The following is a 27,232-nucleotide window of genomic DNA, read 5'->3' on the forward strand; positions in this document are numbered from 1 at the left end:
CTGTCACAGAGGCTCCTGCCCGGTAACGACCACACACGGCAGTGCTTCTACATTAGGCATGTCACGTACCTTGAATCCCATTAACGTGGGACAGGTGTAATTTCAGCTGCCCCTCTTAGCAGCGAATGAAAGCGAAGCACAAATGAGAGCCCTGCCAAGCCCCTGTCTGGTGGCCCAGCCCCGTCCCCCTATGCTCTTAGTTGCTGCCAGGCCACACACCCAGCCCTCGGGTCTCACAGCCCAACTGGCACAGGGGCTCAGACATGGTCATGATTTGGGGGTACTTTGGCTGCAGGTATCACTGGGCCCTCTGATGGACTGAAGTCTCAGTTTCTCCAGAACGTTCCTGTGGCTCTGGGGAAATTTACCTGCAAATCAGCTACTGCGGCCTGACCCTCAACCTGGGGCTGCCGCTGTGGGTGGCAGGCAATGACCGCACAGGCCACACCTGGCCAGGACAGTGCTGCCCTGTACTTTACACGTAGTTCCGATGGCTTTTCTCCAGGGGTCCATGGGAGGCAGAATCGGGGAAATGCACCCACAGCTCTGCTAGCCAGAACCCAGACTCAGATATGGCTGAGGTGGAGGCAGGGGAATGACCTCGTAGGGGTGACTCCATCAACAGCTTCCCAGACACCTCTGCTAGGAGCCCTGGCTCCTGAGTGCACGTCCCAGGCCGGCTGCTGCCTGAGGTCTGAAGGGAAGGGGAGACCGGGGCCCTGAACGCAGCCAGGGAACCAGTACGTCTGAGCCCCACGTGTCTGGGAGTCCCCGGGTTAGCCATTAGAGAATCTCAGATGGAGACTTTCTCTTCCTTTAAGGCCTCTGAGCTCCTACCCTTCCAAGCAGGATTTCCTCCCGAGGAAGTGCTCAGCCTCCAGCTCGTGAAGTGGCTGCATGCTGCCCTGATGTTAACACACAAACAGTTGGGAAAACTGTTTTCAGGCCCCAGATGTGCCCGCCCATCCACACTCCTGCCAGCTTCCAGCCACACGCATGGGGGTCCTCAGGGATCAGGTGCTCATGGGCGGAGGGCGAAAGTGAAGCCAAGCACTAGTCCAAGGCCACACTGCCATGCCTGCAGGGGAGCAGAGTTCCTGACCCCGAGTTCACGTTCCATTCTGCCAGACAGTCTCACACTGTGTGTCACCTGCAGGACACAGACCCCAGCGCAGCCCTTCTTTCCACCAGACTGAGGGCTCCAATCCTTGCAACTCAAATATCCAGTGCAGAGACACCCCTTTATCCCATGGCTTGTGACGCATTTCCAGGGAGAAGTAGATAAATAGAGATGTCTTACAATGTGTCTTAGGATGGGTAAGGGTAAGCACCCCCCGCCTTGCCCCATCTCTGCCATTTCCACTTCAGATATGGGGATGACCTTCTGAGAAATAAGGCAAGCAAATAAAATAAGTGCCAGGAGCCAGAGGAGCCCACCCAAGGCTGCTCCACTGTACCTGGGGATGGCCTGGGGACACCCCTTACCCCAAATGTCTTCCTGTTACCGAGTTGTTCTGTTCAGATTTTCTATTACTTCATCCCATTATTCCCAAATGAGTCCTTTGTTCCAGGCCAAGGGATTACTCCCCACTGCTGCTTTTATGACCACAAACTTTTACAGACGGTGAGCATCTCCCTTCCGCGTGCTGGGCACTGAGCCCAGACCCCGAGGCCTCCTTGCAGCTCTGCCTCTCTAATCTTAAAGCCACGCGCCCCACCTGTGTCCAGCAGCCCGCAGTAGTCACTGCACTGAGGCCAGAATGCCTCCCCCAGCAAACTCTTCATTCAAATGGGCTGGCTGTCCTCATGGTTTTGGGTCCTCAGTCATCACAGCGACGAAACCTCTATCTCACATTCCCCTGGTGACTTTTCTTTAAGGGATGTAACCTGCCCTGAATGGTTCCAATCAGGGGCTGCCATTTTGCTTTCTGGTGGCAGCCTCAGTCCTCTGCTCTAGGGCACTGGCCCCCCACTTCTCAGTAGGGAGCCATCACCCCCACGGCCCATCAGTGCCCTCACCTACCCACAAGGTCACACAATTACCTTTCAGAAGCAGGAAGGCCCTCCAAGCCAGGAACAGCACCTTACCAAGAGACCCCTAAACCTGGTCACCTGAAGACCTTATGGGACACCAAGTCCACCCTCAGGCCCACTCCAGGAAGTGGTGATCTGTGTGAACAGGCTTTATAGTCAAGACTGAGAACCACTACCCCCAAACTGCCTTCCCAGAGCTACAGCCACAAGCTCAGTGATAACGACTCTCGGTTAGAAATGGGGAGATTTAAAAAAAAAAAAAGAAATGGGGAGATTTTATTAGCATCCCAAAGGATGCGCAGCCTTGGAGCTTTGGGTAAGGCCATGGATGCTGTCGTCATGACGTCATGACGTCATGACGTAACCTCACCTCCCCAGAGCCCAGGTCTGGTTTTCCTAAGTTTCTACCCGAGATTTTGCTATTTCTCTGCTGGTCCACCCGAGAGGTCCCCAGCCCATTGTGCACAACCCCGACTTGCTCTGTTTGAACAGAAGGAAAGGAGGGCAAGTCAGGTCAGACGGGTGCTGCACCCTAGCCTCAGGCTGTGGTTTCTCTGGCAGTCATGCGCTGGGGTGTCCCCCAACCTCGGATAACCCCCGGGGAGGAAGCTCAGTTCACCAGCCACTGTGCTGGGCACATGCCACTCCTGCCTATCTGGCCTTCATATTGTTAGTCTTGAAGGTTTTGTGAAATTTTATAAACTGAGATTGCAGTCTGTAGCTCTTTACAAGTACCTGCTTCCAGGGCATGGAGATAAATGTCAGAAACAGAATGGCAAGTGCAACAGTAATACCCACAGCTGGTCACAGAGCAAGTCTCACAGCAGTCTCACTGCTGAGTCTCTTGGAAAATGGTAAGAAGATCAGAGAAAAAGGGCTGTGCAGAAAAAAGGGTCACAGCAGAGGTGACAGGACAAAGACAGCAAGGACGAGATTCCCTCAGTCCTTGGTGGCAGAGTGAAGTAGCGGGGAGAAGGGGAGGGTTCTCTTATTTGTACCTTCCTTCACCTCCTGCCAGGAAGCTGAAAAAATTCCTCTCGTGATCACTCATTTTCAGGGAGTTTTAAGACGCATGAAATGGGCTTTTCATCTGAATGTTCCTTTCCAGCCCAGGAAATCCGCACAGGATTAAATGAATAGAGCGAGCAAGGGCCCCAGGCGGGAAGCGTCCGTGGAAGTCCCTTTGGGGAAAGTGTCGGCAGGCTTCTGGAGTCCCAGGTCCCAATTACAGACCAGGTCCTGGCGGCAGAGGTGGGCCAGGCGAGTGGCCTGCTGGGGATCGGCCGTCCTGCCCTCCCCCGGCACCCGCCACTGCCATGGAGCAGAGGCCAGGCCGCCACATCCAGAGACAAGCGATGGAGTTGAATACGGCGAGGTGGTGGCCTTGGTAAGGGAGGGTGACCCCGAGCCAGTGTGCTTGGAGCTCAGAGCGCAGTGCCCCACAGCTCGGCATCCTGCGGGGGGCGCGCTCCGAACAAGGCGGGCTGCGGGGCGAGCCGGACCCGCTGCTGGCAAACCACAGCCACAGCTAGACGCGAGCTCGGCCAAGCTGTACATTTGTAAGCGCAAGACCAAGTTTTGGAAGGAAATACAGGATACTAAAGCGGAGGCTACTCTGGGGGAGGAGGTGGTGGTGAAAGGTCGTCTATGTTTTATGGTGCATCTGCTGCATTGTTTTGATTTTTATCTTACATGGTTTATATTTTTTTGAACCATAGATGAGAAGGAAGTTAGAATGCTATACTTCCGGGGATCGTCTGGACTGTCCTGGAGATTCTCAGGGGAGGAGCAGGGATAGGGTGCAGAGAAGGCGGTGCCTCCTCCAGCCGAGATGGCGGAGCTTCTCTCTCCCTGGTGGGGGCTGCTGCAGATTTGCAGATTTAACAATGGAAACATGCATTTTACAAATGAGAGGATCAACAGCCGGGAGATGGTATTTTTAGCTGCTGTGGCTCTTTGCTTCAAAGGCGTAGGTTTCATCTAAAACCAGGCAAACCTCCTACAAAGTCTGCCTGTTTGCAAGGAGTGATTAGCATAATACGAGCGAGCAGGAGAAAAGGCCTGGCTCCACTCGGAGGCAGGAGTGCCTACTACAGGGGAGGCTTTCTCCTGAAATAGAATCACGAGGAGAAAGTCTCAATGGAGACGAAGCCCCTGCCTTCAATGAGGAGAGCCACCCCACACGATGGCCCAGGCAGGCCGAGGATCGTGGGTGCAAGCAGCACACAGGGTGAGAGGTGCATCCACATGCGACCGCAGCTGGGCGCGGCAGGGCCACCCCCTGGGCTGCTAGTGTCACTAGGGCCCCACGCAACCACCTTCTTCCAGGAGAAAGAAGTACAGAGGATTTCGGGGCTGCCTTTCGAGATGCCCCTTCTGAGGGGTAGGGCAGAGCCAAGCCGAGGCTGATGGAGAGGGGGGGGGGGGCAGTCACAGCAGGAGGGCTCAGGGGATGAAAGCACAGGGAGCTGTCCTCCCTGGAGGCTGTGCCAGGGCTCCTGGCCCTTGAGACGCAGCACAGCTGTGGGGGAGCCTGCTGTGCCCCCCCATGCCCCTCGGGCACTCATGCCTGTCGGGGGCTGTCCATCCTGCCCTCCTTTCTCTGGCCTCCCCTACTTCTGCCCTGCCATCGTGTTGGCTTGGGGAAGACTGCACATGTGGAGAGGGGCTTTTCTTCAAACACCACAAAATTCAATGAAAGCTGTGACCTTCTGAGAACCAGAATGACAGATTCTCATCCGGGGAGCCGAGCTAGGGACAGATAGCGCCCGGGCAGCTGCTTGGTCACACCAGTCCCTGAGCCCCATCCTGGGGAGAGTGTGACCTTGGGCTGCGGGTGGGGGGGGAGGGCAGGGGGGCGGCTGGGGGCAGAAGTGGCGGTGCTGCTATCTTGGGCACTATTGGCACAAGAGGGAGCAGCCGGTTCTCCACAGCCCCCTCCCCTCGGGGTCCTCATGGCAGGAAGATCACAGGTCTTCCTGCGGAGGGTCAGGGGACCGGGAAATACAGACAGGGCGCATGGCTGAAGCTCTAAGAAACCAATTACCACACTGCTGGGGGGCTGGGGGGAAGCAGAAGGGATGGGACCGGGGCAGCTGCTCAGGCTTCAAGGGCAGGAAGGAAGTGAGGTCATTCTAGGAACCGGCCAACTGTCTGGGCCAGAGGCTACTGACATAGGTGGGCAGGGAGGCTCCTTCAGGAAAGGGGCTCAGCTCACGTGGGAGGAAGAAAAAAGCTGACTCCTCTGGAGAAATGACTAGACGAGGCAAGTTGGCTGAATTCACAGGCACCTGGAATTAACTGGCTGAAGGCAGTGTCTTCTGGAGAGTCAAACAAGTTGGGGCAGGGATGTCTGGGGTGCTGAGAACGTTTTTAAATTTAGTCCAGATTCGCTGCTCAAAGTGCTGGTCCCAGTGACACTGAATCTTCTAGAAAGATGTAGCAGCCAGACCCCTGGTCAAGCAAGCTTCCCGAGCCACTCCTAACTAGTCTTTGGTGTTCTGGGGGGCGGGGTAATGAGGGAGAGACCTTAAGGTCAGAATTGTAACATAGCCCTGAGTATGTCCGCCCCCCCCCCCCCCCCCCCCCCCCCCGCCCCGGGCCACACTTCCCTTCCACTCAAAGGATGTTCTGGAAGCAGGGCAGGCCACTGGGCTCTCGGGAGCCAGCCACCTCAGCGTGGCCTCATGCAGACCCACAATCCTTCCTTGGCTGGGGGAGATGGGGGCTCACTCAGTGCCATCCTGAAGACTCTAGGGGTGGCCACAGATCAGTGGTTTCTCCTCTCAGTTCTTAGGGACACTCATAGCAGGTGGAGAGTTTTCTGAACCTGCTCAGTCCCTTTGGTAGGTCACTGGGTGCCTCAGGGCTGCTCTTGAGGCAGCCAGGAGCCTGGTCGCAGCCATACTCCCAGCTCCCTGCCATGCCGTAGGCAACCCTAATACCTGCCCTCCCAGAGGCTAGTGGCTTCCAGGCAGACTGCTTGCTATGTCAGAAACCCCTTGTCATCCCCCACCCCCACCCAGGCTCTATCTTTCAGGGCTCAGTTAGACCGCATCTCTTTCTAGAAGCTTTCCTGGACCCCTCCATCGGGGCTGGGCACTCCCTCTGTCCCTGGGAGGGCAGGTATTAGCTCTGTCCACTGTGGTGTCCTGCCAGTGGGCACTAAGACAGGTCTGCTCAGTGACAAATGGCATTTCCTGGCAGCCCCCTGGGGAGGTGGGGGCAGCGCTGGGGAAGAGGCTCTTATCTCTCCTCACCAGGGAGGGGCTGAGCGCTTGCTCTAGGCATTTCCATTCTCACAGAGAGGACTCTTGCCTGGCCTGACAGCTGTGGCCTAATTTCCAGGGCTATACCCAGGCTCCTTATTTTAACCCACTTGGTATTTTTCATTCCTGAAGCATGGGGGGGGGGGGGGGAGGAGGTGGGGGGGATGGAGAGGGATTCGGGAATGGGGGAGGTGTAGACAAATGGAAGAGATGAGCTCAGTGGGGCTGGAGGACTCAGGCATTCTGGGGAGGGAAAGAGCCAAGAAAGAAAGGGATGGGGTGAGGAGGGCCAAATTGATTTTTAAAAAAGAATTTTAAAAAGGAAAAAAAAGTCCCAAATCCTACCCCCTTGATTTCCCTCAGTAAGCACTTTCAACAAGGTCACAAATGCACTGGCTCTATAGATTTTTGGCTCCAAACCACATTTCAGGCAGCCTTTAAAAGCCAGTTCTTGGCATAGCTTCAGCTGAGCCTGAGGAGAGGAAAAACTAGGGCACTTTTATGCTCCGAGAAAATATCAGATCCAGGTCACAGGTTCCTGGGTCTGGTGAAGCTATGGGGTAACTCCCTAACACAAGCCCAAACCTGAGGACCCCCCACCCCCACCCCATTTCCTCCAGAGCTCAAATCACAACACCAGGGCACACATTTCTTGGTCACTTGTCACCTGTCTGCCTATGTCCACTACACTGTTCCCTTGGTGAAGGGAGGAATACGCTGTCTCGCATGTGTGCAAGGCTGGAGGGGGGGGCCTGGCACGGTGCAGGCGCTCTAGGAACACTCATGGAAAGGACTTCGTGGGGAGTGAATCTTTGACCCTTACGCCCAGCTGGGCTAGCTTGAGCTCGTCCCTCTAACGGTGGACCAGATCCATCTGAGGCCCTGTCCGCTCAGTGTGTGGGCTGCGCTTGGGCCTACCAAGCCCAGGCTATGGCACGATGGCAGCACGTGGAAACAGTTACTGGAAAAACCAGAGTCTCAGTTCCTCATGTGTGAAAGAATTCAGTTGACTCTTAAGGTCTCTTCTGGCCACGCTGAACTGAGCCTAGAATTTGACGGAGACTCTCCTGGTCTCTCTTCAATCAGGGCCTGGAGCCACCATTCTGGGAGCACGCACCACGTGGCCCTGCTGGCAGGTGGTGGGCCTGTGTCTAAACAACAAGGCCACATCCAGCCACACAGCACACAATCTATAGTCTGGTGGGGTGCAGGGTTCAAAAGGAAGGAAGCCACAGAGACAGGATCAGCTGGAGGCTGAATTCCATTCTCTGCCTGCCCTTGTGGTGGTCTCTGGGAAGGTCACAAGTTGCTGGTCACTACACAGCTCCACCCCTGGACAGATGGAGGATTTGGCTGCTGGGAGAGTGGAGGGGATATGTCCTCTTTCTGCTGTCCCCCAGTAGGCCCTGCTTCACATCCTCCTTCAGTCCACATTTGGACCTAGACCACAGCATGGACACTGGTTGAGTCTCCCTCCCCTACCAGCAGCCTCGGGTTCTGGTTCCCATGAAGAACTGCTTTTCCTCCTGCATCTGCAGGTGGGCACAAGGTCCTGTCCTGGACAATCAGGGCACAGGCATTCTCCGGCCACAGTGACAGGCCCAGGAGAGCCAAGCCCAGCACCGCTGCTGAAGGCTGGGGCGCCAAGGGGCAGGAGATAGCCAAGAGCTGTGGGTGGCCATCCTGCCACAGGATTTGCTGACAGAAGAGGAAGAGGAGCCAGCTGTGGAGGGGAGAAGGCAAGACCAAGTCCTGAGGACACGAGGATGGCTCTTGGTACACATGAACCAATCCTTGTCCCTGGCTGCACCCCACCTTTCTGTTTTTCAACAGAGAGCCAGTCTTCTGTCACGTGCAGTCCAGAGTCATGACTGGGCAGCACTGCACAGGGCAGGGTCAGGGCAAGGGCAGAGGAAGAGAGAATGGCGGGCTCATGTGTTGGGTTGTTCAATGGCTTGCTCCCTTACTCTTCCTTAGAAAACAATAAACAGTAGAGTCAAGCCCAGAACACGGAGGGAGACGTGTGTGCTGCATTGGAGCGAATGAGCAGCTGAAAAGGGGGCGGGTGGGTGTCAGGCCTGGCTTGGCGGCCAGCGACCACCCACGCCCCAGGTCTCCGGGCTCCTGCCTGCACAGAGAAAGGGTAGATGCGACTCATCACAATTACTGTCACAGTTGCTGCTGGTACTTACTGCACGGTTGCCAGGTGCCAGACACACTTCTAAACACTTTGTTACGTCATCAAATCCTCCCGAGGATTAGTAGGAGATAACGATGCTCTGCATCTTCCTTTTCCACATTAGAGAACTACTCAGGAAAGCAGATGCGCGGGCCCCCGGTGGCTGTGGCTGGTCAGCAAATCCTTCCCTTTCTCATGGGCACAGTGGCTCCTTTCCTCTGGAGAGCTGTTGCTTCCTATTCCATGCGGATTCTGTTGGGGCTGTCGCTTGTAGCACCCGACCACTGCTGCCCCACCGAGGTGGGCATGTGACCCTGCATGAGCCAATGAGACCTTCTTCCCCTCAGCCTACCCTGTAGGGACGTGGTGGCCACATCTCTGCTACTTGAAGAAACCAAGACAACACGGCCGATCTCAAACAAGGGCCAAGAAGGGAGATGGCACCTCAGGGAAACGCCGAGTTCCCGGATTTTGCTGCTTTCCGCCTCTGTCTGGTCATGCTGGCTAGTCAAACTCCAACTCCCTTGCTCATTTTGGTACCTGTGACCTGGGTTTCTGCCCCCTATCGCTCTGAGTGCCGACCAATACTGCTAGATTAGTGGTTCTCAACTCCAGGCTGCAGCCCACTGCTGGCCTGGCTGCACCAGAAGCCCCTGGGATTCGGCCGGGTGGGGGGATGGAGGGAGACTACGACTTTTTGCTTTGACAAAGTACAAGCAGGCTGGACTGGGTGGCCTCCAAGACCCTGTCCAGAGCTAAGAAATGATACCTTTGGGTATTAGGTGGATTATTTTCCAGCTCACTGAGAATGCTTAAGAAACATCAACCAGAAATAGGCAGCTTTATGGTTAGTTTTCATGGGCTCCTAATCCTCTGAAAAAGCACTACAAAACATAAAAAATGCTGAAGAAAAATGGATCACCTGAACTACATTAAAAATTAGTAACTTCTATTTAACAAGAGATACCATTAAGAGAATGATGAAGCATGCCACAGTGTAGGAGAAGATAACTATAGTATACACATCCGAGAAAGACTTGGATCTAGAATATATAAAAAAACTTTCACAAATCAATAAGCATCAAAAACCCAATGCAGAAATAACCTGAAGAGGCTCATCACAAAAGAGAGTATCCAAAAGGCCAGTAAGCAAAGAGGAGTTCTCCTTAGGCTTCAGCGAAACACAAATTAAAGCCACACGGTGATACCACCACCACACACCTGCCAGAATGGTTAAAAGCAAAGAATAATGACACCAGGCGCTGGTGAGGATGTGAGCCACTGGAGCTCTCATACATGGCTGGGGGCGTGGACACTGATGCAGCCACCTCAGAAATGTCTGAACTGCACGATTCTATTTATATAAAGTTCAAAACCAGGCAAAACAAACCCTATAGCGATAGAGGTCAGGGTAGCAGCTTCTCTGGGGAGGAGGAGAGGGGTCATAACTGGAAGGAAGGAGACACAAAAGGGACCTCTGGGTGCCGGAAATGCTCTACTTCTTGATAGAGTGCTCGTTATGTGGGAGTAGACAATTAGTGAAAAATAAGTGAGCGGTAGTACCCTTATGATTTGTGCATGTTTAGATAGTATGTTGTTCTTCAGTGAAAAATCTACATTGACAAAGGCATCACAGGCACCCAGGCTGCATGGGAGGGAGGGAGGGCTGCTGCACTGCCCTGGTCAGGAGAAGGGAAGAAGACAGATCTGGGGCACTGATGCAGAGTGGTACATGCTTGAGAAAGGAAGAGGGTTGTGCCAGAGAGATGCCAGAACAAGCAGTAAACAAGTCAGAGCTCCTGGGCATGGTCTTCTTTGAAGCCACATGAAGGCCATTCTTCCCTCACGGGGAGGGAAATGCAGACGGCAGTCTAGGGCACAGGGGTCCACCCCATGGCATGTGTCTACTGACCACAAGGCTGAGGGTGAAGTGCAAGTGGGAGCGTCATTATGGACTAAGGCAGCAGCAATCTGGGGGTGCACAATAAAGAGGCTGAGATGTCCCCACATTCAGGAAACTCGTCCTATGTGAGAGCTGGAGCCCCCTCTGAGGAAATGGAGAGCATTTTCCCACAGAACACCAAGCACATGGGAAAGCAGCCTCCGAGAGGAAAGAGAGACAAGGCTCAAAATAAACAGCATGGGATGCTTGGCGGCAGGGGACTGGAAAGAAATGAGGGAAGACTCTGGAGGCACCTGAAATCCATCTCAGCTCAGCTTCAGAGAGAGGCCGACACAGAAGGTGCAAGCAACTGTGATGAGGCAGAGGCAGCACAAATAATCTGGGATAAGGAGGGGGTGAGACAAGTCCTCCTGAGCAAGTCAAAACAGAGATTTAGACCAAGAAAGATACTCATTGTCCAAGTGCCAGGCAGTTCCAATGAGATTATGTCATCTAAATATAGACCGGAAGTAGGCCACGATAATGGACGGCAGGAGGCCGAGGCCCAGAAGGAAGACAGGAAAGGACACCTAGACTCAGCGTTTCACTTCTGTATGGGAGGCGGTAGCTAGCAGGATGAGCGCCCTCATAGAGGAGGCGGCTGCGGCCACATCAGGATGGGTCTTGGTGGGGATTTTCTGTGGGTTAACGACCCTGGGTGAAAGGGAGACGCCACAAGAGAGCACAGCTTAATTTTCATGAGGGCTGAGGAAAAGCAGAGTCCAGAGTGAAAACTGGGCAGTTTTCCCAAAGGGCCTCCACCACCCAATCTGTAAGATAGCCAAGATACTCAGCTCTGGGGTCTCTGGACCACTGTACAGCAGCCCCCTGGAGTAGGGAGCATGGAACATGTCCCAGGACTTGGGCTGAGGGCGTTCCTGGAAGGTGAAACTGCAAACTTTTAAAGGGAGTTCCATTATCCACTTTGGATCCCAAGAGCCTCTTCGGTGGGCCATCACAGCCTGGGTTACAAAGTGCCTTTCCCTGTGGATCGTAGGGACTTCACATGGGTTTGTGCTTGCCTCCTGAGGCTGAATTCTGCACAAAGGTTCTCCCAGGTGAGGGTCCTCATCATATATGCTGAGACAGGAACCCTCCTTCTATGTGGAAGGAGAGGCTGGTCTGAATGGCCTTTCAGAAACTGCACATGATAGAGACCTCCTCTATATTTTTCGGAAGACAGGGGCATGGTGTGTGTGTGTGTTCTTCATGGCTACCTGCTAAAGGAAAATGCTGTGGGGAGAGAGGGAAAAACCCACACAGGGGCACCCCAGAAAACCTGAGCTAAAATGACACCATGATAAAAGAAAGAACTTCCTAAGAAGCACTCTACGATGGGTGAACGGGACACACTCTAGAACTGCTGTTCTAGGAGTTCAGAAGCACCTTTAAAACCAAGGACACCTTTTGTCTGTCCTGGCACAGATGCAGCCCTACCCCAAGGAGGCAGGAGGATGGAAGCGGTTTCTAGGGGCCAATTCCTGTCACTGTTTTGTTGAGATATTATATTATGATACTCATCAGCTACTTGCTAATTAACTAAGCTGTCTGACTTACCAAGGTCAAAACTTTGTTAGTTTCTTGGCATCCTTAGGTAAAGTATAAACAGATTCAGAGAGTACTGTCCAGTCCATCTGGAAAACCTCTCAAACTTCAGAAGGAAATTCATTATCAAGTTCTCAGCCACTGGCAACAGTTCCTGACAGTCACCCCCGCCCCGCAGGCTGCCTGAGCTACGGGCTGGGGAGCTGATGCTTCTTAGGTGTGGAGACTACAAGAAAGTGCCTTTAATCTGCAGCTGGAAAGAACTCTGCAGCTGCCAGCACCTGCACGACGGGGAGTCCAAGGGATGGCGTGTGATGGGCACAGATGAGCTTCCTGCCGGTCCACCCCTGAGTGCTCATCCCCTCCAGGAGCCTCGAGGTGCGTGGGGGACGGCTGGCTCCGTGGCAGGAGGGCTGCTTGGGTCACCCCTAACACCACCCCCCAACAAGTTCATCTGTGACCTCTAACCTCCCACAAGCTCTGCTAAAGCGAGCGGACCCTTGGCCTTCTTCCAGGCCTCAGTCATGGGGATCCATGAGGAGCCCTGAAACACGGAGATGCTTTCTTCTGAAGCTTCTCAGACCTCAGCGCCTACTGAGCCAGGCTCCCTCTGGCCAGCACTTCCTCTCCTCCTCCCTCCCCCAGTAGGACCTAATTAATCCCAGCCTTGCCTAACAAGGCCCACCACATGTGGTTCCCATTTTCCAGAAGGAAATACGCCCTTCTTACAGGGAGCGCCAGTGTGTGTGACAGTGGGCCCTACAGGGACAGCGTGGAGACTGCCCGGAGGATGCAGAGCAAAGCCACTGGCCCGCCTCCAGGTCTTCAGTCCTCCCGGGCACTTTTGGGTCACAGATGGTCTTGTGAGGTGCTGGGATGTGGCACCTCTCCATGGGCTAGGAGACTACAGAAACAGATCAGGTTGGGCTCTCTGGGCTGCCGGAATTTTGCCCTTCCCAAGGACATCTTTGTATTTTACTTTTGAGGGCAGACTCTTCTCTCACTCTTGCCTGGCCTGTCAGATCATCCCTGCCAGTCACGTTTTCTCAGCATTGTTTCCAGTTAGATCAAAGCCAAGAGCTGGTTGTGCAAAACAGCTCCTGCCACACACTCCCTTTGCTGTCCTGCATCTCCACAAAAGCACCCCAGCCCCCTGGTCTCTGGGGAAAGGATGACTGTGGAAACCTTCAGAAGATTCATACGGGACTGGGCAGACTTAAAGTCAGCAAGAAGAGAAGCTTCTGAGAGGTTAGAAATTCCTTGGAAGAATTCCTCCAACCCTGTTCAATGTCCCTTCTCTTTCCCCTCAGCTGGGGACCCAATCAATATGGCTTCAAACTAATAAAAGATCCAAACCCACCTGTATTCTGGGTAGGTGCATCAGGGTCCCTTCCAGCATACATACAGACTTTGGTTGGCACATGTTCGTCAAGGAAATTGATTTGTATTTGGAGCCAAAGAACACATCCCATTAAAGGGGAGCATGAAAGAAAGCGAGTAGGGCCTCTTAGAAGTTCTCTCCTGAGGGTTGGGGGCCAGAGGTAGTTTTCTAAAATGCCATTCGAACCAGGGATCTGGGTCTTGCCACTTAACTTGGATTCATCTTGCATTAGCATCAGCATAGTGGACTTTGGGGGGCCTGGCTAGTGCCCCCCTGGCATGTCAAGTGGCACATATGAACAATGTAAGAGGGGTACACGATGCCAATGAGCTCCAGAGGCTGGAAAGGTCTGGGAGGATGCAGAGTGAGAAGGGGAGCTGAGTGTGGGAGGGTCAGCCAGAGTGGGCTGCCCTAGCCACAGTGGTGACACAGCTGGCCCCAGCCGACGGCCTGTCTCACAGGTGGACCACATGAGGACAGCAAAGTGGAATTTCCCCATTATGGCATGAAATAGAGTTTCTTCTCTTGAGGCCCTCCCCCTGATGCAATTAAATACAACTCCAGTTTCTAGTGGCTTCCTAGGCCCTAGCTCCCCTGCCCCACCACCTACCTCAGCAGCCAATCGAACTCCTCCTTCCTCCCCCACCAAACACAGGGCTTTTATGCAAACCTGGGGCGGGGGGAGGGATGCAGTGGGGGTGAGTAGGGCAAGGGCAGGAGGATTAGGGGTACACTTTAGGGACTGTGAGCATCTGCTGAGTTGGAAAGGCTGCGATGCCCTTGTGTATTAGAGGTGAGGGGGCACCAGAATGAACCAGAAACCTTATCTCAGGGCTTCTCTGGGCTCGGGTCTCATGGAAGAAGACCCACGCCTGGCCCCTGCTCTCCCACTTGGGCTCCCAGCCCATCCTCTTCAAACACTCTCAGCTTAGGGGCACCCATGTCCTCGGGATGGGTGCTCAGGGCCTCATCCGCCATCAGCTGGGCTGGTTGGGGTTGGAGCCTTTGAGTTCACAGCAGGCACTTGTTAAAAAGAAAGCATTCTCTCTCTGGCAAGTCCTCTCTGCGAGGCAGCAGGGAGGAAGAGGAGGGGGGGAAGCACAGTTGGTTAAGCCAAAGGACGGCTGGCCAGAGGGCCATCTTGGCGGGCAGAGTGGAGCGTCCTGAGACTCACTCACTTCCCAGCACAGAAGCAGGCCTTGTAAGGATCACAGCTGTTGGATCACGCTGCAGTTCATATCAGTTTATCAAACAGGCTGCGTTTTCTCCCTCCTCTCCCTTTCTACTGAGTATAAGTGGCCTGGTTCATGGGAAAACAAGCCCTGCGCTTGTTCTGCTGCATTGGCATGGAGGGTGGGAAGAGGCTGGAGGAGGGAAATGTACACCAACACCTACTTGGGACAGAGTTGTTTTAATGGGGCTGGGGCCGGGCTGCTGGTGGGAGCCCGTGGTGCCGGGGCTGTAGGCCGGGCGCGCCCAGGCCAGCTCTCGGCACGGAAGGTTTAATTATTTCATCCTCTCTGGAGTCTGGTTTCCCGTCCTCACAGACCACCATGGGAGGCAGAGGCCATGTCATGAGGCGGAACAAGAACTCTCCTTTGTCAAGCTGTGCCGAGCGCGACGGTGCGCATGGTCTTACGTAACCCTCTCTGCAAAACGACGACGAGGCAGGCACGACTATAGTAACAGCCAGCCAAACGGCCAAAACTGGAGGAATTGGGATTCGAACCCAAGTCTCTTTGACTCCAGAAGTTCCAATCTTAATCTGCATCCTGCAGACCTGCGGCAGGCCCATCTGCCCCATTTCCATGGAGTCCAAGAAAGGGGGAGAAGAGTGGGCAGGGCTGGGGGGTATCTGAGCCCCTCTGGTGCCTCTACCCCACGACCCCTTCCTCCCCATGTGGGCACAGCCTCAACTGCAGCTAAGAGAGGGCCTGGGCCAGAGTACATCTCAGCAAGGCTAGATGAGATGAGGCTTTGGAGCTACCCACTCCCCAAAATACACATGCGACTAAACTGTTATGTCCACTAGATAACAAGGCCACACAGACACAGAGGAGGTCCGACCTGCCCAGGGGCCTGGTGGGAGTTCGGGGGCCCTATTCCCACCCCCCCACGGAGGTGCAGCCTGGGAAAGCTGCGTGGGGGAGAGGAAACACTCCAGGGTCCTGAGGGAAATCATGCATCTTCCTCAACGCCAAGACGCCCACCAGATGTTTGTCTTTAACTCCGGCCGCTTTTGTCCTCTGGACGGCAACCACTCCTGCTCCCTGAGCTAAACGCACTACTGAAGAAACAGTGGCTTTTCACTCTTCGCCAGAGGAATCTCTTTCTCTCTCTGCGGAACACCTGAGGGGGGGGTTAAATCGCTCTGTGTTTCTGATCAGCAGTCTGCACGGACCATTATTATGCTTCTCTTTAAAGCCATCAGCAAAAAATAAGGAAATGAAACGAGAAGCAGACAGGCGGGCTGATACTCCCGACGGCTGGTTCCCAGCAAACTTCACTGAGGGGCCTCACCCCCCCTGTCTGATCACAGGAAGGAGGAGGAGAGCACATCTTCAAGGCCTCCTCCATGTCTGTCACTGTGTTGTGTGCCCCAGGAGCCTAGGCTGGTGGGCTGGGACCGCAACCAGGCTGGTCAGCAGTGGCCTGGCACGCTGGCTTAACAGGCAGCCAGCCCGTAGAGCCAGTGCTGCCCAGAGGAAGCAGGTGCTGCTGCTGCTTCCAGGTGGATGGCAGGCTGGACAAATGACGCAGATGACTGGGAGGGACAAGTGTGAGGGGCCCAGCCACAAGGTTCATTCCATCCCAGCCCACTGGGTTCCTGTGCCAGTGCCAAAGGCCAGGAGACCGCTGGTGTGTGGTATAGCAGTGAGGCACAGCCTGGAGGTCAGGTTTGCTGCCTGAGGTCCCACTGTGGTCCCTGAGGGATATGAGCCCCAGAACAGGGAGTGATCGCCAGAATCTAAATCCCCAGAAGGATGAGGGAAGACCCCACAGGCCCAGAGGACCCTTGGACCCTCTGAAGAGCTGGGCTCCAGGTGGTCCTGGGCCACATGCTGTGCAGGGCCCCTCAAGGCATCTGGCCTCTGCAATCTCACAGAAAGGATAAAGCAGTGGGTGAGGAATTAGCAGTGGGCAAGGGTCTGCGCTCAGCTCCCAGCACACCTGGCAGGCATGTGGCTTTGTCTCATTTCCCTTCTACAAAATGAGGATTCTGGTCAGCCCAAGACACCGAGAAGACATGAGACAAAGCAAGTAAAGTCTCACTACTTTGGAGGCTGTAATGGGAACACAGCAGTGGCCACTGGGCCACTGGCTTCACGGAGCCCTTGGGTCCCTGAGGGGGTGCAGAGAACACCCACGCATGCCCCTGATGCCCACACTTCTGCTTGACGCAGACTGGGGATGCTGTTGACTGCTCTGAGCTCTCTCTCCCCAGGCCCCTGATGGGGCATGTGACGCTGCTGGAGGATGGAAAAACCCATTATGGTCCAGTTCTCCAGAGGGGAACTAGTTGTAAATGCCTTCTTCAAAGGCCTCTCTCTCCACTGGATCCCAAAAGGCTTCCAGGCAAGGAGGGCTCATCAAGAGAAGTGACACGTCTGCAATTTGGAAAACCATATAAACTGCCACTCATGTGGGGACAGACCACTGCTCTCCTGGTGGTGGTGGGGGGTCTCCTATACCACTTCTAATCCCCACTCTAGTCCCAATGACTGTCCAACTTGGTGGGAAGTAAAATTAGAAATCTTCCTCGTCTGGCCAATCAGGGTTAAGAATCCATTTCTGTCCCTGTGTAACTGCAGTTCTCACCTGGGATGATTTTGCTCCCCAGGGGGCATCTGGCAATGCTGGAAAACATTTCTGACAGTCCCAGCGGGGAGGGCAGGGGGTGCTCCTGACATCAGTGGGTGGGGGCCAGGGGTGCTGTTCCCCCGGGACGGGCACATGCGATGGTCCCACCCACCAAGGACTACCCAGCCCCAATGCCAACAGTGTTGAGCTTGAGAACTCCCGCTCTATGTGACCCCAGAAATGCAAGAGGGCCGTGACAGCCTCTTACCATCACAGGGACCCCTTGTGGTGGTCTGGACCATTAGAAGCCCGTTCCTCCCAAGGGGCAAAAACTCGGTGGTCCTATTTGTCCTTCTGGCCAGGCAGATCTGTCTCCTCCTACAACTCAGTCCTTTGGTCTATGCCCTCAACTCCACCCTCAGCTCTGGAGCTAGAGCCCTGGCAGGCAGTGGTAGATGAAGGGGCCAGGGGCTGCTCACTCCATTTCTTTCCTTCGGTTCGCCTTTATGGCTGGGCAGGTTCCTGGCATGGCTCCTGGCAGACCCCTGTGGGCCTCATCTCCCCTCACTGTCTCCTGCCACTCCCTTTTGCTTCTTCCCACCTCTTGGACCCTTTTTCTCAGCCTCTGTTCTTGCTTTCCTCTTCTTTTACACACTGGAGCTCCCTAGGGCTCTGCTTCAGGCCCCTCCTCTTCCGCCTCTGCCCCTATTACCACTGACTGTTCTTATTCCCTAAGAATGAAAGCTCCACAAGGACAGAGCCATCAAGAGCTGTTCTTGGCAGAGTCAGTACTCAGTAATACTATCTGCTGAATGAATGAGACATAAATGAAGGAAGAACTATGCTATCCTTTTCCACATTTGTAACTAGGGCATAGGTCCCTCTTTTGAGGGTCCAGGATAGCAACCTGCTTCTTCATCTCTCCTTTGATGTCACCAGAGCAAACTGAAACTGAAACTCAAAACTCCGCCCTCCCTCCTCTTCTAGAGCTCCCATCGCAGGGACTGCCACCACCATCCACCCCGTGCTCACCACCAGAGTCCTGGGTGTCATTCCAACAGCTTGTCTTCTCAGGCCCTCAGGTAATCGATCATTAATCAATGATACTTCTTACAAATTATCCAATACTGCTGCTTCTTTCCATCCCCCTACCAAGCAGCCACCACCTCCCACTTGGACAACAGCCTCCCAACTGGTCTCCCACACATCCACTTTGCTCTTTCCACCCACCCCTTCTTCTCAGCAGCACAGTAATCTTTAAAAATCTTGTCTCACTGTCCCCCGCATCCAAGCCCTTTCAGTGGCTCCCCCCGGCCTCTGGGTGAGGCCTCCACCCTTGGTGTGGCCAGCAAAGGTGGGTCTCTCTCCCCTTTACCCTCTGAATCACAGCAAGATGAACTCTCCATGTTCTTTGCTAACTGTACAGGCTGGACCCTCTGCCAGCAATCCTCCTTCAACCCCTAGAGCCCGCAGATAGCCTTGGGAATCCTCCCAACTCCATGGGCCACACTGGTCTAGTCAGCTCCCCAAGCACCCCGGCCAGCTTTGGTACCCCAACACATTAGAAGTGCTTATTTCACACATCGGGCAGTGACTAACAGTCATTAACTAATAGTCACCCTCAGTGACTAACGGGCAGCCAGGGCTGACAACTACTGCCATAGAGCATTAGAGGCCACTCAGACTATTTGCCAAAACTCTTCTGCCTGGCTTTACTGGGGAGCCTGAAGAAATCTGTGCCCCATCTAGATTTTGGTGACCTGAGGGGCACTCTTCAGTGACCCCGGCTCCATGGAGCTAAGGAGGAGGCAAAGGGCCAGACCTGGCCATACTGCTGGTGATGGGAGTTCTAGAGGCCAATAGGGGATGGGGCCCTGGGACTGACTGTCCGGGCCAGGCTCACATGACTCAAGATTCCAGCTCTGCCAGAGCAACTGTTACCACCAACTCTGGCCAAACCCTGTGCTGGCTGGGCACCTGAGCACAGCGCCGTTTCGTGTTCCATCTGGCTCACCTACTTTCTTCCCCAAAGACTCCAACAAGGGCGTGCTGAGAGGACATTTAACCTCAAGGGAAAACAGTGTCTCGACAAACAAAAAATTTACTCATTCGTTTGAGAAACGGAGACATTGACCTCTCTGGTGTTGGCAGCACCAGCAACCTAGTGTGAAGCGGGGTTCGGTTTCTTTAAGAATAAATGCAAAGGAAAAAGAGGGGAGAGAAGTGGAAGAGAAAATGGTTGCTTGGACCCCTTGCACTGTGTAAAGTGAAAAAGCGTGGCTGTGTGAGGAAGAGAAGGTGCGCCGCGCCTGACCTGATGATGAAAGCGCCTCTGGCCTCCAGGAGCTTGCGTTCACTGCTGAACCTCTTGAGAAGGTTGATCATGAACTTATAAAAGTAGGAGTTCATGGTGGGGGTGGAAGGAGAACATTCTAAGCCTTTGGTACCTGCAGAGAAAGGGACAGAGCTGAGACTTAGTCCATGGTCACAGGGTGTTGGGACCCCAAAGAACATACACAATTATAAATGCCAGAAAGGTGGTGGCGGCGGGTCTGTGTATAACAAGGTGAGGGAAAAATCTTCAATTCTGGGCCTCAGGTCAATGGCAAAAAAAGCCAAACTATACAAGTACGTACAAGCAAATACAACTGCTTACTGCACAAATACCCACGAACCCATCCAACTCTCCAGCCATCCCCCTATTACTTAGTGAACGCCTCCTATCTGTGAGACCCGCTGCTATGTGCTATGAATTTTTTATAAAACAAACCTGGACCTAGTATCCCAGTAAATAAAGTACACTTGGGCTTCATTTTGGCTGGTTAAGAACAGATGACAAGTCAAAGAGAAGTGAGGGGTGAACACCACTTTGACAGTCAACAACACACACTCTTTTCCCAGCGGTGCTCAAGGACAGGGCAACTGCACACACCTGCTAGATTAAAGACAGCTCACACTGACGAAATGGTACCAAGGGCTTTAAGCTTCACTCAATGTTTTAAAATCAGACATTCTTCTTCTTTAGGCAAAGGTGCTCTTTTATTATTTTTTAAGCTTTTATTTATTTATTCATGAGACACACAGAGGCAGAGACAGAGGCAGAGGGAGAAGTAGGCTCCCTGCAGGGAGCCTGATAAAGGACTCAATCCAGGACCCCAGGATCACGCCCTAGGACAGGACCACTGAGCCACCCAGGTGTCCCAAAGGTGCTCTTTTAGACTAGTACTCTAAAGACTTTGAAAGCCCAGAGTTGGCTTTAGAACCAGAAGCACTTTCAGGGTGTCCCCTGATATGCACCCCAGCTGAAAATACCCTGAGGGCCAGATACAGTCTCCCTCCTAAGCTCACCCCAGCACGTGCTCCCCTCCGCAAGATACCGGCTACGGAGGTGACAAGAGCAGGCTGTCAGAATGCTTGGTTGATCCCCGTGCGATCTCCTAGTCTTTTCCTCGTCACACAAGCTGACCTCAATAGCACTGCTGGAAAGAGGAATCCTTACTCCCTCTGCCTAAGGCACTAATAGGGCATTAACACACACACACCAGCTTAAAATATAATTCACATATAAAGTTCACCTTTTTAAACTGTATAATTCAGTGGCTTCTAGTATATTCATAAAATTGTGCATTGGGGGACCTGGATGGCTCAGTGTTTGAGCACCTACCTTTGGCTCTGGTCATGATCCCAGGGTCCTGGGATCGAGTCCTGCATCAGGCTCCCTGTAGGGAGCCTCTCATGAAAAAATAAATAAAAATCTTTTTAAAATTGTTCATTGATCACCACTAATTCCAGAACAGACCCAGTAAGAAACCTTGTAAGCATTAGCTGCCACTCCCCATTCTTTCCTCCACCAGCTCCTGTCAATCATTAATCTATTTTCTGTCTGTGGATTTGCGTATTCTGGAAGTTTTGTGTTAACGTGGCTTCTTTCACCTAGCATATTTTCAAGGTTCATTTATTTCATCTATGTTGTAGTATGTATCCATTCTGTATGCATTTTTGTGGTTGAATAATACTCCACTGTATGGATATACCATATTTTATCCATGTATCAGTCGCTGGATGTTTGGTTGTTTCCACTTTTTTGGCTATTAAGAATAATGCTGCAGGGTGCCTGGCTGGCTCAGTCAGTAGAGCACGTGACTTTTAATCTTGGGGTGGTGAGTCTGAGCTCCATGCTGGGTGTAGAGCTTACTTAATTAAAAGAAAAAAAAAGAATAATGCTGCTATGAACATTCATATGTAAGTTTTTGTGTGAACATGTTTTCATTTCTTTTGGCTATATACCCAGAAGTGCAATTTCTGAATCAGATGGTTATTCTACGTGCAGCTTTTGAGCAACTGCCAGATTGTTTTACATGATGGTTACGCCATTTTACATTCCCATCAGCAGTGTATGAGATTCCAATTTTTGCATGTTCTTGCCAACACTTGTTATTACTTGTCTTTTGATTAGAGCCATTCTTGTGAATGGGAAGTGGTATCTCATTGTGGGTTTGATTTCCATTTTCCTGATGACTAATGACATCTTTTTATGTGCTTACTGGCTATCTGTAGATCTTTGGATAAACGACTATTCAAGTCCTTTGCCCATTTTAAGATTGGGTCATTTGCCTTTTTATTGCTGAGTTTTAAGAGTCTTCCTAGATACAAGTCTCTTATCAAATATATGATTTGCAGATATTTTCCCCCATTCTTTGGGTTGTTTTTACTTTCCTGATGGTGTCTTCCTTTGAAGCACAGAATTTTAAATTCTCATAAAGTCCAATTTATCCATATATTTTTGGTTGCTTGTGCTTTTGGTGCCTTATCTAAGAAACTATTACCTATTCCAAGGTCATAAAGACTTCCTGATACACTTCCTTCTAAGAGCTGTGTTTTTTTTTCTTTTTCTTTAAATTTAGCTCTTATATTTAGGTCTTTGATCTATTTTATTTTTTGTTTTTTTTTTTGATCTATTTTAATTTTTGTTTATGGTATAAGGAAGGAGTCTAAATTCTTTTGCATGTGGATAGATATCTAATTGTCCCACCATAACATGATATCTGCTTTCTTTTCACTTTATAGATGCTTTGTTTTTTATTACTTTTACAAGAAGTTTTTTAAACATTATTTATTTATTTAAGTAATCTCTATCCTCAACGTGGGGCTCAAATTCATGACCCTGAAGTCAAGAGCCAGCCAGGTGTCTTGATGCTTTATTTTCTACATTGTATTTTTTTCTAGCTTTGCTGAGATAACATTGATATATAACATTATGTATACAATGTGTTGATTTCATACATGGACATATTGCAAAATGATTACCACAGTGCTGTGGAGTCAGCCAATACCTCCGTCACCTCACATAATTATCATTTGTTTTTCTATGGTGAGAACATTTATGATGTACTCTCTCAGCAACTTCCAAGTATAATCTATAGTATCATTAACTGTAATCACCGTCCTGTATGTTAGATGCCCAGAACTTATCAAACTCTAACTGGAAGTTTGTACCCTCTGACCAGCATCTCCCCAACATGGTATCTTAATAGGCAACCAAGAGCTACAACTTACCAGGGGCTGAACTATGTGCTATACATGTTTAAAACCTTCATGCATAGTATCTAATATAATCCTCAAAATAATCCTTGAAAATATGTGCTATTACTATTCTCATCATATGCATGGAGAAGCTGTGGATTATCCAAAGTCACAGAGCTGATGAGTGGTGGTGTCTGAGTCCATGCAGCTGGTCTCAGAGCCTACATTCTCAGCAGCTCCAGCATGCTGCCCATTACCCGGGCACTGGTGCTTGGGGAGGTTTGGGGTTAGCAGGTTAGCAGGTGGTATGTTCCTAAACAAGAGGCAGAAGACTGAAATTAAGGTCTTGCCAAGACTGAGGACAGATAGTGACACTGTCAGACACTGTGGGGGAAGTACTTGGCTGCAGCCCTCTGGGAACACAGGGCGGACACTGGGGAAAGCACAGCGGCCCACACAGACATTGCTTTCCAGGCTGGCCTCTCTCTCTGGCCCTAAAGCCCCAACTTCTGCCCCAGACCAGGGAGAGGGTGGTCACACACCTGCAAAAAACAGGGAACCAAGGGGTGCCTGGGTGAGGCTGAACGTCTGTCTGCCTTCAGCTCAGGTCACAGTGCCACGGTCCTGGGATCAAGCCCTGCATCAGGCTTGCTGCTCAGCGGGGAGTCTGCTTCTCTCACTCTGAGCACATACTAGCTTTCTTTCTCTCTCTCAAATAAATAAAATCTTAAAAACCAAACTAAACCAAACCAGAGAACTAAACTCGGCTGTGGGAGGGGCTATTCGTTCCTAGAAGCATCAGGTCCAAGCACACAACACGAATGTTCAGAACCATCCACGGTACTAGAAGCAAGGCCTATAGAGGAACCCCACTAGCTGACTCCGTTAGATGTCAGTGGCCAAAAGCAGCGGTAAAACCCTCCTTTCATTATTCTATGAGGATTCCTTACCAGGAGCCATACCTTCAAATTACTGTTCTTTCTCCTGAGAACCTCCTAGACAGCCCCTGTGAACTGAACTTCTTGATGTTTGCAGTGCGTTTTTCTGGGTCCCTGCCCAGAACAGCCTGGCCTGGGAGGTCCTGAGTGGCTCTGGAATGGCAAACAGTCTCTGCTCCCTGGCCCAGAGGGGCTGTTTGCAGAATCAAGTGTCACATTCTTACAGATCGAGTTACCCCGGGCCCAGCTGGGGCTGATCTCTGAAGAGGTGGCTGCAGATACAGCTGCTAAAGCCCCTCCTCCCTGTCCCCACACTGCCCCTGTGGTGGCCTGGCTGTACACCACCAACACTGGTGGTGGTGTGGACTGGAACCTTCTCTGGGACACTCATCTGTGATGGCTCCTGAGTCCCTGTCCCCTTCTCGCCAACCTACATCATTTCCAGGCTGAGGGCCATTTAGGTTCCAAAGTATTCCAAAGGACAAAGAGACCCAAATAGGGAGTGACCATAAAGAAATCTTCCACGATGTGGGGCCACAGTCTCCATTCTCTGGGGGCTGGGTTATCTCAGGCAGGTGGAAACATCGAGCACAGTGTTTAAGAGCAAAGCTGGGGAGTCCATCAGATCTGGTTCAGATCAGATATTTACCTATTATTGGCTGTGCGACTTTGGGCAAGTCTCAAAGTTGGCTCTCTCTTTGGGCCAGGGAGCAGAGACTGTTTGCCATTCCAGAGCCCTAAGCCTCAATTTCTTTCCCTGTAAGGTAGGGCCAATTAGAACCTCTATTCTTTCATTAAAAAAAATTTTTTTTCATTAAGTAATCTTTATGCCCAAGGTGGGGCTCAAACTCACGAGATCAAGAGTCCTGTGCTCCACAGACTGAGCCAGCTAGGCAGCCCCAAAAAGAGTCCCTTTAAATGAGACAAAAAATTTAATGCCCTGGGCCTGAGGCCTGCCACACAGTTCATTTCAGTGAATTGGGGCCGCTGCTGTTAGCAAACGTGTCGGAACTCTGAGCACTGCAAGGGGCAGACTGTTCCCATCTCTCAGTGTTGGAATACATGACTGAGGGCTGGGGGACAGTCTGGAAAGTCTGAGTGAAGAGATTTCAGACCTGGGACAACTTTACAGTCAGTGCTTTGCTGGGAGGCAGGGAGGCTGCAAGGGGAAGACTGAATCACCTGTAACTCCCCTGAGTGCCAGCCCAGCATTTGGGGAGGGAGCTGTGCCCACCTCTCGGCTGACAGCTGGCCCAAGATGGTGGAAGAGAAGGCTTGGGGCTGTTCTGAAGACAGCCTGGTCTTCTTAGCCATAGCCCCCTCTGGGCCACAGGATTAAGTCTCAATGTCCGGCCCCCATGGCAACCCCTGGAGCTGAGGCCCCTAGTGGGAGGGAGGAGGAGGGCAGAATGACATCTGGGAGAAGCCATGGCAAATGACTCACATTCTCACAGTGCAATGGTTGCTGGGAAAGCTTTCATAGCTCAGCCCTCCCAGCGCTCCTGTTTAAAGACTACAAAGAGCAGGAGGCTGGGTACAGAGTAGGGGCCGGGCCCCTGCCGGAGAGCCAGAGCCGGCTTATGGGAGTGTCAGGGAGTTACTGGGGCCTGCAGCTGTTGGGCAGAGACTTTTGTCCCTCAGGCTCCCACCCACCAGAATGGGCTCTCTTCGAGGAGGAGCCTCTGCAGGACTGGCCTGGGAGCTTGGAAAGCTCACTGCAAGGCCAGCCCGACTGTATAGAGATGACAGGTCTGGGCAGGAGAGGCAACCCTTCCCAGGTGGGCTGGTCGAGGACAGGGCCGCTTGGTGCTCACCATGCACAAGGTGAGGGCCTCCTCGGTCTCTCCTAGCCTCCTGTTCCCACTGGTTCCTCAGCCACTTTTCTGACTGACCAGCCCCCGCAGGCCCAGCTGGCTTGAGACAGAACCTGAGAGATGCTCTTGGGCAGAGCTGCAGGCTCAGAAGGGAGATGAGGTGGAGAGACAAGTAAACTCACGCCAGGAAGTGTTACTACATGGAATGACAGGCCTCTCTCAGCTGAACTAATTTCTGCCCAACCGCAGCCCACTCTTCCCCGTGGAGGGTACACAGTGCCTCATTGGCTACTGCTGCCTGCCTTTGGCTCTTGCTCACCTCACCCTCGACAGCAGGGCAGGGAATTGGCCTCTTTTCTCAATAGCTCTGCTAAGAGCCAGCTCTGCTTGTGGGGCCCTGGGCTAGGTGCTGCTGGCCCTTTAGGAAGGGGGCAGAGCCTGGCCAGAAGCCCAGCACCCAGTTCCCGGCAGGCCATCCAACACTGTGTCCTGAGGAGGTGCTGGGATGCCAGGGCCAGGAGGCTTTTGCTTGGGTGGCACTGCCAACAGCCTTCCAGGCCCACCAAAGAGAGGTCTGAGCTGTTCTGGCTGGGGCCCAGGAAGTGGGGTAGTTGGGAACCACCTGGCCTTGGGTCTCAATAGAGTCATACTCTTCAAGGGGACAGGAGAATGGGGTTTCCATTCCCTGATCCTGCCTAAGACCAGCCCCTCGGCTGAATGCCGCCTGCTTTGCATTTCTGATTTGGAGAAGTTTGGAGAAGTGGGCTCTGGCAGGAAGTTCACGTGACTGCTGGCTAGCCCAGGGGCAGACAGATGCTGTCGGGAGCGCTCTGTGTACAAAAGCAGGCTGGTGGGGTGGGCGGCCAGGGAGCCAGCCGTGCAGATGTTGCTAAGTGAAACCTGATGTGGCGACATGAGAATCTGCAGAACGTCTCACAAACAACCTTCCCTGGGATGTTTTAGATTGAGTTTTGTGGCTATGACGTGAAGGAGCCTCACATGTCAGGATAAAAATAGCTCTGGCCTCAATAGGCAAAGCAAGCTACAGTTCAACAAAACCAGATGTGAAGGCCTCTGTGGCCCAGCTCAGACCCGGCGTGGTCCCTGCTCAGCTCCCCACCCTCTTGCTCCTGTCTCCCCCGTGGGTTGGGGCCCATGTGCTCGGCCAGCCCCTCGGATGGGCATCTGGCTCTGCCACCCAGAGAATGTGGAGGAAAAGGCTGGGGGACCGGGGCAGATCCAGGCCCCTGGCTGACTGGCAAGGCAGGGTTGAGGAAGTGACACCTTCTCTGGGGCTGGTTCCTGTGTGTGAAGCTCACAGAGAAACAGAGCCTAGCACAGTGCCTGGTACAGGGATTGCACTGAGGAGGGGCTGTGTGACTGGGAGGCTAGCACAGAACCCAGGGACACAGGTAGGGAAGGGGCAGCTTCCCCTACTGGATCAAGGGGCCAGAGGGAGGCCAAGGACTCTGGTGCAGCGGGGTCTCGGGAGACATGGAGTCTGCTGAATCGGAGAGCCCAGACCTCACAGCTGCAGGGAAAAAAGAGTGGTGAAGATGTAGCAACGGCACCCTTGGGACTTGATCCAAGAGGCAGTCATTTTCTTTGCTGCGAGCCGGCCCAGCTGAGGCTGGGGAGCCCTCCACCCCGGGCAGTGACCCAAATCCAGGAGGCTTTCCAGCTGCCTGCCTCAGAGAAAGAGATAAGCTAATGGGCCACAGCAGGGCCCAGAAGGAGCTTCCAGCTGACAGGGCAGTAGAGAGGGGCTGCGTCAGGGAAGGCTGCTGCTGAGAGGGGCCGGGCCAAG

At 52.8% G+C, this 27,232-nt stretch overlaps 1 protein-coding gene across 1 annotated transcript in view; it reads right to left on the bottom strand.

Moving 5' to 3' along the window:
- Nucleotides 1–27,232, bottom strand: part of VAC14 (VAC14 component of PIKFYVE complex) — a 100,531-nt gene that overhangs the window by 19,554 nt on the left and 53,745 nt on the right. The window contains exon 14 of the mRNA XM_025426788.3: nucleotides 19,465–19,597. Within this exon, the coding sequence (XP_025282573.1) occupies nucleotides 19,465–19,597 (133 nt within the window). The remainder of the gene's footprint in view (nucleotides 1–19,464; nucleotides 19,598–27,232) is intronic.

The sequence above is a fragment of the Canis lupus genome, chromosome 5 (genome assembly GCF_003254725.2).
Source record: "Canis lupus dingo isolate Sandy chromosome 5, ASM325472v2, whole genome shotgun sequence".
NCBI lineage: Eukaryota > Metazoa > Chordata > Mammalia > Carnivora > Canidae > Canis > Canis lupus.